The sequence below is a fragment of the Enhydra lutris genome, unplaced genomic scaffold, assembly GCF_002288905.1.
Source record: "Enhydra lutris kenyoni isolate GAN:26980312 unplaced genomic scaffold, ASM228890v2 scaffoldscaffold5, whole genome shotgun sequence".
Lineage (NCBI taxonomy): Eukaryota > Metazoa > Chordata > Mammalia > Carnivora > Mustelidae > Enhydra > Enhydra lutris.
In genome coordinates this window covers 38,308,039-38,321,041 of record NW_019154089.1, presented here as the reverse complement: position 1 = coordinate 38,321,041, position 13,003 = coordinate 38,308,039, and the positions used below count along the sequence as shown (strand labels likewise).

The 13,003-nt window shown below is 38.9% G+C and overlaps 1 protein-coding gene across 2 annotated transcripts in view; it reads left to right on the top strand.

Moving 5' to 3' along the window:
- LOC111140877 (F-box protein 38) overlaps positions 1–13,003 on the top strand; it is a 54,806-nt gene that overhangs the window by 19,906 nt on the left and 21,897 nt on the right. For both annotated transcript variants that reach the window (XM_022493115.1, XM_022493116.1), the window contains exons 7-12: positions 35–172; positions 2,593–2,686; positions 4,125–4,255; positions 7,720–7,890; positions 9,530–9,672; positions 10,760–10,970. In XM_022493115.1, the coding sequence (XP_022348823.1) occupies positions 35–172; positions 2,593–2,686; positions 4,125–4,255; positions 7,720–7,890; positions 9,530–9,672; positions 10,760–10,970 (888 nt within the window). The remainder of the gene's footprint in view (positions 1–34; positions 173–2,592; positions 2,687–4,124; positions 4,256–7,719; positions 7,891–9,529; positions 9,673–10,759; positions 10,971–13,003) is intronic.

Sequence of the window (13,003 nt, the reverse complement as noted above, 5' to 3'; positions counted from 1 at the left end):
CATTGTTCCATTGAAGTATTTTTTACTCCCCTAGGGCCCACAAACTCCTTGAAGTATGTCCCTTTAGTAACAGGCTTAGCATCTGCCCGAAACTTGGAACATTTGGAAATGGTTCGAGTCCCTTTCCTTGGAGGTCTTATCCAACACGTGGTTGAAGACAGTTGGAGATCAGGTATTCATTTTTCTTTAGTTACTGAAAACTTTACAAATCAGTTTTAAAAATTACTATGCTTTTATTTGTGAGTCTTTTTAAAAGAAATTGCTTGTTAGTAATTACCCTGTCTGGTGCATTTGATGGACAGTAAGTAACCGTGAGCATGGACTAGTACTCATTTTCTTTTTATGCAGTGCTAAGCCTTCTCAAAATAAATAGTAGAGTGTTAAAGCACGTTTTCTGGCTTATTAATCCGTATTACTTAGTTAACCAGACAGCTGTTATATTTGGAATTTTTCTGAGAAATATTAACAGGGATTTCTAGAGTCTGTTGGTGAAAAGAGATGGTTTTTGACTTGGACATTTTAGGTCTACAAAAGAACTAAGGGATTAGTAATGATAATGTCTCACGTTTGTCTAATACTTTAAGGTACATCAGTGCTTTCATGTTTACTCTTGGATATTAGCTTCATCTCAGATGATGGCTTTTAAAAGGAAAGTATATTTTACTCTCTAGGTCCTTTAATTATATTTTAAATAATGATATGTAACAACGTGCTCCACGTTAAACATCTCATTGCAACACAGATACCACAGAATTTAGCAAGGTAGATAACTAACAGTTGAAAACAAAAATCTAACTTTGTATATTCAGAATACAAGTAGAGTATCATTAAGTACTGTTGGTATATATAAGTTGATGTTATTAATACTATTAAAATATGAGTAAGCATGGCATTTTTAGGCATTCTGTCAAGTTTGGTGGAAGTACACTTAAATTGTGAAGGGGAAGGAGCAGGCTCCATCAGGGTCAACAGCTTTCTTTTTATTGTTCATGGCTGTAGCTAACAGGAAAAAGTCAGAGAGGGAATAAGAAGACCACAGTGGAGCCATTCATTAGAGAGAAGACTACAGATGCCAAAAGTGAAGAGTTTGTATAAATGTCCTGAAAGAAAAACAGACTTTTCTCCCTTATGAGCATTTAAGAATGACTCTGCCTTATATTTTAATTAAGGAGTCAGTTTTACCTCACACAAAAGTTAATTCCAAATGAATCATAGATCCAAATGTGAAAAACAAAACATTCATTAAAAAAAAAAAAAAGAGAATGTCTTTTTAACCTTAGGTAGGCAGAGATTTATTAAACAGGATACCAAAAAATACTTACCATAAACAAAAAATTGATAAACTATACTATATTAAAAATTTTTTTCTGTTCATCAAAAGGCATGATTAAGAATGAAAAGCAAAGCTTCAGAGTGTGAGAATCTATTTGCAATACAGGTATCAAATGAAGGACTTGTGTCTAGAGTATATGAAGTACTACTAAAATTAATGAGAAAAAGGCAGACAACCCAGTAAGAAAAACAGAGATACAACCAGAATACAAAAGACTTCACAAAAGGGGATAACCAAATGGTTCATAGACATGAAAAAATGAGAAATGCCCTTAATCATTAGGGGAATGCAAAATAAAACCACAGTGTGATACACAAGCACTAAAATGACTATGCCTAAGTATGACTGATAGGAAAGAGACTTACAGGGCTTTCATACACTGCTGGGGCTGAGTATAAATTGATATATTCCCTTGAAATATTGTTTGGTAGTGTCTGTGCATAGCAACAGCGGCCTTCCTGGTTTTATTTATTTATTTATTTTTTGCCTCCCTGGTTTTAAAGCCAATAGAAATGCATACATATCTTCACCAGGAGACAATGCCCCAAATTGTTCATAGTAGCACTGTTCATAATAGCCTCCCGATGGACCAGCCCAAATACCCAGCAGCAGCAGCATGGGTGATTCACACGTGACATATTTGTGCAAGGGAATATTACAGAGCAATGAGAGTGAATGAACTGCCACTGTCTGCAGCGGTCTGGGTGAATCTGCTAAACAGAAATTTCAGCAGAAGGAGCCAGACACAAAAGTACATATTGTGTGATTCTCTTCATAAAAGTTTAAAGTCAATCTTGTGAAAATTCACTGTACTGTATACATTAATAATTTGCATACTGTTTTTGCTCTGTATTTACAAGTTTCGAAAACATAAAACAGCTGAAGTTAAAGGAGTGGTGGTCTTGTTCCCAGTGATACATTGGAGGCTCAGACTTGGGCTAGAAAATGTCAGGATCCCTTCTTTACAGGTCCCTTATGAACTAGCTTCCTGAAAATCCTTTCTTTTAACAGTCTCAATAATTTGGAGTAATCTTCCAACACGATCAGAATGCCTCTTCAGGAAGACAGTGTCTGTTTTCATCTCTTCTTAGGAAATGACTGGTCGTTGCAATTCATTTTGAGTTACTAATTTGAATGGAAAAACAAATTTAGATTTACTTTTAACCAGATAAATGTCATCTAAAATGCATATAAATACTTTACTAAAAGTGCTGTGGTCGAAGGAAATACTGTTTTTGTTCCTTTTCTCCTTTAACTAGGTGGTTTTAGAAATTTGCATACTATCGTTTTGGGAGCTTGCAAAAATGCTCTTGAAGTAGATCTTGGTTACCTCATTATCACTGCTGCTCGTAGGTATGTTTCTTCTTCATGTTGTCTTTTGTCTTAGAGTAGTGTTTTTTCCTGTTTTGTAAAGATTGGGGGAATGTGTGTAGGAAGTTTGATTATGCCTTGTCTAGATGTGAAATATAAAGGAGTTGTTTAAATAGCATTAGAGCATCACTTGGTAGTGGTAGTCTTCTTTTACAACTGATGACAGCTGAACTGCCCTCCACACCCATCAAGCTCTTGCAGGGGTGTGGTCTCATCAGAGAAAAGCAGTCAACATTCTGGAGGTCCACTAGAAGTCAGCACTGATGCACTGGTATCTGCAGCTCTCTTGGGAACCATTCTTTCAACCTTCTCTGATTTTTGGAATTATTTTAGCTAGTTGGTGACACTGTTTGCTATTCAGAAATCAGTATTTTAAGTCAGCTTTTTAAGAATCCTGACCTTGTAACACCTTTATATTTTTAATATAATACCTTTATATCAGTTTATGCCATGTTTATGGTGTCCTGCAGATCAAAGGTCTACCTCTGCTTTTATATTTTATATATAAGATTGAGTTAACCATTTCTTTTTTTTTTTTTTTAAGATTTTATTTATTTACTTGACAGACAGAGATCACAAGCAGGCAGAGAGGTAGGCAGACAGAGAGGGGGAGGCAGGCTTCCTTCTGAACAGGGAGCCCGATGTGGGGCTCGATCCCAGGACCCTGGGACCATGACCCGAGCTGAAGGCAGAGGCTTTAACCCACTGAGCTACCCAGGCACTCCTAGTTAACCATTTCTTTTCAGTTCCAAAACTCTTGCTTTCCTTGAAAAGAATGTTATGAGTATAAATAAAACTGTTTCTAAGTTTTAGCAAGTAGGTATTCTTACCTGTTACGGAACTATGATCTTTGTTAAAATGGCACTTTTAACAGCAGCATAAAAAAAGATGTTGAATAATCAGCACCAGATGCAGATTCTGACTTGGACTTAATCAGGTTTTTTGTTTTTTTTTTTTAATATTTTATTTATTTATTCGACAGAGAGAGAGATCACAAGTAGGCAGAGAGGCAGGCAGAGAGAGAGAGAGAGAGGAGGGGAAGCAGGCTTCCTGCTGAGCAGAGAGCCCGATGCGGGGCTCGATCCCAGGATCCTGGGATCATGACCTGAGCCGAAGGCAGAGGCTTAACCCACTGAGCCACCCAGGCGCCCCGACTTAATCAGGTTTAAGCAAACATTAGAAAGGATATATGATTCTTACTGTGTAACTTGCTGTTAATGTAACTGCAGTGTACCACCTAAGACATGTCCACACTTAACAAAATGCTCCTTTACAGGAAACATCTCTAATGTTTTTTAGTAGAGGAAAGTTGTTTGCATGTGACATCTCAGTAAGGTGAATTTCTTTCGGAGCCTTATGCTAGGAAGAACCTTTGATTCTGATGTTTTTTATTTTACTCTGATATTTTTCTTTTCCATAGGTTACATGAAGTTCGGATCCAGCCTTCCCTAACCAAAGATGGCGTCTTTTCTGCCCTAAAGATGGCAGAGCTGGAGTTCCCCCAGTTTGAAACACTTCATCTGGGATATGTAGATGAGTTTTTGCTGCAGAGTAAGACTCAATCAACCATTTTATTCCCTAGAATTGCTGTAGGGAACTTATTTGACAAACTGAAACTTGAATTGAGATGTGTGATGTTTTCTTGAATATAAGACAGCTTAAAGTCTTAGGGGCTCTGCCTTCTTGAAAAAGGAACTTTTAATTTAAACTTGAAGTGTCAGTGATTTTTCCCCCCCGTATTGCCTCTGACTTAGCGTATTATAGAAAATATAATGATTAACAGTATGCAAAAAAAAAAAAAAAAAAGTCCTTACCTACATTTGATATTGTCTTCATTTTACTGCCCAAGTTTCTTTCCCATTCTGCTTCATTTTTTTCACAGAATGTCATCCTTGGTTCCATTTGTTGAATTTGATCTGCCACACTTCTTGAAGCTTTTGATGGTCCTCTCAGATGAGGTCCCATTCCCTGTCCATGCTCTTCATTTCCATAATAAGCCCGCTGGGGGTTCTGGATTTCCCAGATAGTGTGAGCACATGATGGTCAGTATTCATTTGATGATGATTGCTGTTGGAAGGCTTGTTGACAGCATTTTCTGGAATGTATTTACAATTGGGAACTCATTCCTTTGGGTTTGAATGCATGTCAATTCATTATTCAAGCTTTTTTCCTACATGACATTAATCAGACATGCAAGAGCATTTCCACCGTCAGCATGTTTTTATTTTTTGCAAGAATTGTTTCTTCCCCGTGTTATTTCTAACAAGTCTTTCTTAAACTCACTGTCATAGCAGATGGCATTTTTTCTTAGGATCTAGTTTGCACCTGAAAGAACACAAGACTTGATTCCTCTGGTCAGGACAGTCTAGGTCAAACAAGTGACTGTTGTCCTTTTTCATTTTTAGTAGACATCTCTGTTGTTTTGTTTGCTTTTTCTTTGTTGCAGTGCTCATTACTACATGTGAAGGATTAAGAAATCAAATCATTATCTTTTTGCCAGTTTAATGGGAATTATTTTTCATTGTATAACTTTGAAAAAGATTGGCTTTTCACCAACATAGCTTTAAAATGCTAACCTAGTATAGTCATTTCATATAAAATTAATGTATTTGATACCAGGCTTTTCTGGTTTTGAATGAGGTTGCTTACATTCTCTGTTTTGTTTCTACAGTACCTTCTGTGTAACCCAGCAAAATTTTTAGCTTTCTGCAATTTTATTTTTTCCTCTTCCCCAAAGCTCAAAACTTGACAAATTTTGTATTTTCAAGATGGCCACATTTAGGCCCACTGAAAGATTGTCTTTTGAGGGTTATCTTTATAACCAGCTATTTCCCAGTTGTGTCTCTTTCCCTGAAAGACACATTCCGTAGAAAAGCACTTTATCTTTTGACTACTGCTACGTTATGCTTTTCAGCATGTTTCATAGTGTCTTTCATATTGAAATCTCTGTCTTGACCTTTTCATAAACATTTCTTGTTTTCATATTTGCTGCAGTTCATCCATTTCTCCAGATACATATTTGCCTCCGACCCTCCAAAGACAGCCCAGGATTATCTATCACTGTAGGCGCCAGGTGCCTCTAGCAGCATCCAGGGAGGAACGCGTGGTCACTGCTCATACTTTGCTACTTAATCTCACTCTTCGCAGTAATTTAGATTTTGAAGTGCCTCTCCTGAGGGTAGGGGTAGCATCACCTCTAGCAGAACTTGGATCTCTGTTTTGTTACGAAGACTTGGCCAAATACCAATAGAAACATCACCTTTGTGCCGCATACATTTATGGGAAAAATGACAGGGCCATATTGGGGAAATGGATGTGCTGAAAAGCAGATGCTGTGTGTTAAGGGTAGAAGAAAAGTGTTCCAAAGGTGAATACTTACAGGGGGTTTTTCCTTTCATAGATTTATGATAGCAGAGTTTTATTTGAAGGTGATAGGGATGTAAAACTCGTTAAAAGCCAGAGCAGTGTTGTTTTTAGTGCTGGGGCTTTGGAGACGAGGGAGAGATGGAATTGAGACCTGCCTCTAACAAATGATGGGACCTTGGGCAAGTTACTTCTTAAGTCCATGGTTTCCCATTTGTTAAGTAGAGATAAGACCACTTGCCATTTTTTCCGTGGGTGGTTTGGAGTCGTCCGTAATAAAACCACTGTTATCATACAATCTCTGACCCTTAGAAAGCATTTAGTAAATGGTAGCTTTTACTCTTTTACTTTTAGCTGATCTGTGGGCTAAAGAAAAAGAAACAGAAATGTGTTCTAGGTGATGTCATCAGAGTTCTTGAGGGAACGTGACAATCAAGGAGAACCCAAGAGCTGGAAAAAGGTGGTGGTCTCAAAAGGAATGAATGTATGATGGATATGTTATGTCAGATTACAACATTTATGCAGACAAGAAACAGGGTCAGTTCAAGATTAACCCAACCCTTAGAAAAATTTCAAGTCCAAAGGGCAAGAAAAATGTTTTTCAGCAGGCTAAAGAAAATGGCTCAGCCGAATTGTAAAGGACGGATTAAGGTAAATCTGCAGAAAATGGACAATAAATATCAAAAATGGGGACTGTAGGTGAGAGACTGAAACTATGTGGAGAGTAAAATAGGAAGAGTTTGGAGTTAATAGTTGTTTTAAATCCCTGTAATGTGTGTGGGGCATCTTCACCAGAGCAACAGTGTTTTTTCTTTGTACTTGGTGGCAGGTGGTAGTAACTGTGAGAGATGTTTATTAAGTTCCTGTCTCCCCAGCACCCTGCTGGTCATTGAAAATGTGACTGTCACCTAACTGGACACAGTCCCTTTTCCTTCAGGTTGCTTGTAGTCAAGCAGACCATCCTGGAGAGTAAGGACAGGAACCGGGGGAAAATGAGGATAGCAGGCAAGGAATGAGGTTGATTTCCAGTACCACCACAGTTTAGGACAAGGATTGTCTTTTACTGATACCCATCCCCCACCCCCATCCCCATACGTGCCTACACAATGGGGGGCACTAAAGCTCATTGGCAGAGGGGGTGGGTGTATTTGAGTTAGAATTCCATTTTCTGGGGATGGTCACATCTTTACTAACCAATACCATGTGTTCTAAGAATGACTCTGAATTACCAGTTTACTCTTTTCTATGCCTGGGCATACCTGCCTCCAAAAACATGATCCTGATACCGTTAAAGAGAATTACATATTTAAGATCTTATTTTTCTTTTTAAAAGCTAAAGCTAAAACTTCACTGTAAGTGTGAACCAATGCAATATATCCCTCAGTTTACTTACTTTAAGAATTTTTGCTTTTTTTTCCCTTTTCTAGAGAATTGAAAATGTTTCTGTTAGCTCTCCCTTGACTTTTAATATAAGTTTTTATTTTGCAAGATAAGTGGCATTTGCACCTAAAATTGTATTCAGACTTGAACCTGATGATGGATCGATGACACACAACGATCATAGAGAGTAATATACTGTATGTTAAAATAAAGAATCAGCAACATTCCATGACATTTAAGAATCTTTTTTTTTTAAATTGATTTCTCTTTAGGTAGAATGGCGAATGCAGATCTGGTAAAGTATGGCTTGGCTGATGTCGTAGAAAATCCTGGTATCATCACCGATATAGGGATGAAGGCAGTCAATGAAGTTTTTTCCTGTATCAAATACCTGGCAATTTATAATTGCCCCCATCTTCATAACCCATACAATTGGATCTCAGGTACCATAGGCTTAACTATGGCTATGTCTGCCTGCTATCAAAAGAATATATATTTTTGTTTTCTGTGTGTGGTATGAATTGTATTCCTAACGTAAAATGTAGATATTTTATAAGATTGGTCATACAAGTGCTGGGAACCTTTGATAACCAAGTTGGAAGTATTCTGTCAGTGCCTTTTTGAACTCCTGAAGTTCTCTGCCTAGAAATTGGCACTGTCTGGGTTATGGAGTCAACTGCCCTGATTTTTTTATATATACTTCTTTGAGCCAGGCACATAAAATTAAGGTTAGGAATTGTTACCTGGGATATTACATTTGTTTTCTCTGAAGTACCTTCAAATGGCACATTATCTGAAAGGACAAAGTGGGTATGTATTTAAAAAAAAAACAAAAAACAAACAAAACTTTAGTTAGGTGACATATTTAGCATTAACTTGTGAAATTTTCATTTGCCTTAAAATTTTAAGCTTTTTAAGCTCTCCCCCGCCACCTGACCCCTTGTGTATAGAGTGTGACTTTTGTACTTGATACGTTTCCTTATATGGGGAGTTCTTTTTCCTTCCCTAGAGAGTGCTATTATTTGTTTCTTTCAAGGCCCTTCTTAAATACCTAAATTCACAAACCTTTAAGTAAATTCCGAGCTAGAGAATTTTCATTGTGACATCCTCTTTACCAAGTCAAGCCCCCTCACTGACCTCTGCACAACAGCCTCCTTTCCTGTCTGAGTTGCCTCTTTGGGCTTCTGTAGCTCCTTATAGAGCCCATCTCCAGCCTCTTCTCAGGCTCTGGAGCATCTCTTGAGATTACTCATTAGAATGGCCATGTCTCCCCTACTGGAAGTGGAAATTCTGTCCCTAGCCCAGCTGCACCAAGAAGTTATTGGGAAATACAAACTTTAGGTGGTAGCAGGCATAGATCACTTTTAAAAAATAACATTTATTGGATTTTTGGTTTGTTTGTTTTCTTAAATACAGAAGTGTATAAAGAAGAAAACAAAAAATGGCCTATAATCCCATCACTCAGAACTCCTGTTAACACTTAAAAACTAAAAGTAATACATGCACTTGGTAAACAATACCAAACAGTGCAGAAAGGTACAAAATGAAAAGTCTCCTCTTCTCAAAGGTAACCACCATCAACAGTTTCTTGTATATTCTCTGGACAGATTATTTTGTGCATATTGCAGCCTATACATGTGTAGCATTTAAAAATGATTTATATATCCAAAGGACCTTTTCAGGTATACCCTCTCCTGTAAGCTTGGTTTTTACACTACGAGTATTTGGGAGAGTTTTCCATAGCAAGCTTACTCAATTTTCCTTCATTCTTTTTAACAGCTGCATAATGTTCTATTAAATGGATGCACCAACATTTCTTTAGTGTCCTATTGTTGAATAGGCATGTAGGTTGTTGAATGGATCACATTTAGATCAAGGTTCACTTGGTTTCAAGTTAATAATTCCCAATGAAATTAGGTAAGAAGACATCATAATTTAGTCATCAAGTTTTTGAGATAATGAGATAAAATCAAAGTTATTTAAAGGAAAAGGTTTTGAAAATCTTTGTGACCTAAAGCAGAATTCATCTGTAATGGAGAAAGTGTTAGTTAAACTCTCTGGCCATGTCATTTCTCCCAACAGACCACTCAAGATGGACACGATTGGTCGATATCAACTTAGTGCGGTGCCATGCTTTGAAGCTGGACTCCTTTGGCCAGTTTATTGAATTGTTGCCCAGCCTCGAGTTTATTTCACTGGACCAGATGTTTCGTGAACCACCCAAAGTAAGTCACATTTGAGGGAATTGTTTATTTTAATACTCAAGGAGGAAAACAAAACCTCAGTGATTTTTTTTCCTAATAATATGCCCTTACATTGTTACAATTGGACTTTTTACTGCTATCCTCCAATGAAGGCATACGGGTTATAATTTGCATGGTGCAAATTTACCATTTGCTCTGGTAAGGGGTCTCCAGAGAAGGGAAAGGAAAAAGTAAGTGGAAAGCTGTCTCTGTCAGTTCCGTAAGCTGAAGGTAAGATACGAGCAAAGGTGGAAATTTGAGCTAGGTCAAAATTTATTACTCAGAGTAATTGGTTGGGAGATTAATTCTCTAATTAAGAACCTCAGATGTAAATATGGATTAGGGATTCATTTTGGACACATTTTACTTTGCTCTTCTCTCTTCTGTGCAGATGAAAATCCTGGAAAACCCGAGATTGTCTAGTTGTACGAAATGTTATTTTAAAACTGCTTAACCAGGGTGCCTGGGTGGCTCAGTGGGTTAAACATCTGCCTTCGGCTCAGGTCATGATCTCAGGGGCCTGGGATCGAGCCCCACATAGGGCTCTCTGCTCAGTGGGGAGCCTGCTTCCCCCGCTCTCTCTGGCTGCCTTTCTGCCTACTTGTGATCTCTCTCTCTCTGTCAAATAAATAAATAAAATCTTCAAAGAAAAAAATAAAACTGCTTAACTAATAAGACTTTCGCTGTCATTGTAATAAAAACAATGCTTCAGCTAATTATCTTCTCTCTCCTTCAGTTCTTAATGGTTACATTCCCACTGTGCAAGCAGTACAGTGTAGCGGGGAAGGCTCAGGATTGGAGGTCAGATTATTGGGTTTCAAGTCCCAGCTCTAGCACCTACCGGTCTCTTACCCAGATCTCTTTCCACTGCATTTCATCATCTGTAAATCCAGACCAATAGCACTGCATCTTGCTTGAAGTCTTATGAACCTCTAATGAGGTGCTTGATGCATATGTGAAAGTAGTGCTTTGTAAATATTCTTAGATCAAGGTGAAACGGAGGAATATGAAAAACGAAGTGTTCTATACTAACCAGAGTGAATACGCATGTGCTTTCTTCTCGCCTTAGGGCTGCGCTCGAGTCGGCCTGAGTGCAGGCACGGGAATTGGGGTTTCCTCGGCCCTTGTTAGCAACCAGAACTCCAACAATGACAATGAGAACAATGCCCAGAATAATGCCAACATCCATGACAACAATCACCATCACCCAGATGACTCTGATGAGGAGAACGACTTCCGGCAAGACCTGCAGCCGGGAGAGCAGCAGTTTGCAGCCGACGGTAACCCAGAGCTTTTGTGAGCTCCACACAGAAGTGATTTTTACTTTGGATTGTATTTCTCTGACCCTGTTCTGTTTCCTTCTCCCCGTATTGCAGTTTGTCACTTTACATATGGGGGACCTGGTTGACAAGGCAAATGGGGGGGGGCGGGGATGAAATGTGCCTATCTGCTGGCTTGTTTCAAAGCTATCTTTGTGATGCCTCTTGGCCCTAGACTCTGTAACGGTGTCCAGTGGGTACAGTGAGCCTTAGACGGTGTACAGGGTACAATGAGCCTTAGAGGCCTGGCCTCTGATTTAACTTTCAGGATTTGGGTGAAGGAACATCTCTTTATATCTTCCTGACCAGTAGATTGGTAGATAGAACTTCATTGGGGGACCATTTTTGGATGTTCTAGAACTGAAAAAAATGAATAGCAGTCATGTGCTAGACATTGGACACCTTTCATCATTAAGTCTTCACAAACACCCACCAAATAAGTACATGAGCCAATAAATACCTATTGAATTTCACTTATGTAATTACCAGTGCATTCTTCAGTATTGACGGAACACCTGCTGTATCCAGCCCATGTGCTCTTGGGCTTGTATGGCCCTCTCTTGGGGAGTGAGTATGAAGGGAAGTTGTTTTCTTACCAAGTTTTCCAGTTTCCCAGTTGGCCCTTAAGAACTAGAAAAGGAATCTCTTCAAGCTGTCTTGTTTTCATTGCCCCTTTACTCATTCTCTTGGACACAGTGATTACTGGGAAATGGGGTGCCCTGATATTACGTCCCTGCTTTCATCATGAAAGCATAGGGCGTATAGAGCATACATTCCTTTAGGATTGCTCTGCGTATATTATAGGGCCTGACCTAAGAATCATCTGTAGGCGTTGTCTTCACCTCACGTGTTCTCTGTAGAACTCTCCATCTTGGCTCTTGGCAAAGTCACCAGTGACTCTCCGAGAATGCTAATGGTCATTTCTCCACTTTTGTCATATTTGACATCTGAGCAGCATTTGTCATTGTTGCCCACTTCTACCTTCCTGAAAAATTCTTCTCTTGGAATCTCCGAAACTGTTTTTCTTGTGTCTCACTGGGCATGCCTGCTCAGATTCCTTTGCTTTCAGTATCCCCTCTGTTCTACTTTGGTCCTTGATCTCCCAGTTTTTTTCTATACGTTTTCTCTACAGAAGTTCCTTCAGTCTCCTAGCTTTGTTATCATTGGAGTATGGAATATTCCGATGAATTCCGATCATGGAATACGCCGATGAATTCCAAACCTTTGTTTCTACCTTTGATCTTCTGACTTTTTGAAGTAAACATGGTTATATACAACTTTATACTTTTTATTTCCACATGAGTACTTTTAGGCATTTGAAACTTACGGTTAATTCTTTCCCCTGACATCCACCCTCCAAAATACAAAGACAGAAGTGCAGAGCCAGCAGGTGCTAGGACTGGAGGAGGAAGAGGAGGTCAGATGGTGTCTGTTAGCTTTATTCTCCCTTAGTGCCATCATACTCATTGGTGATGCCATAGGGACCTGGACTTCAGAAGACACAGACCGTCACGGAAAACTGTTAGAGCAGCTTCAGCGCAGACCTACGCAAATCCTTGGAACCCAATTGTGGTTGGAGTGGATGTACTGGACAGATGATAGTCTCCACTGGAAGTTAGATGGCCATAGGCTTCTCCGTACAGAATGGAGAATGCCTCCATTGTGAAGTCACATACTGGTGCAGCAGAGACCAAAATGTGTACAAGAACGCTATATTTGATTTACAGGAGAGAACAGTGGAACTTACTAAATTGTAAACTAAGATTTCAGGAGATAGAGACTTGCATACAGACCACATTTTGAGGTATATTGTCAAGTACACTATCTTCAAATGCTGTTAAAGGCTCAGAAGCAAAGGAGCTACATCAATGCCAGGTTTGAAGAATTAAACACCTTCAACCGGAGGAAGGCTCAGAACACCACTGATGATGACAGTACTATAGGGAACTGCAGGTTATCCTAAAACATTGGTTCCGCAGATCTCCCTGAGTTGG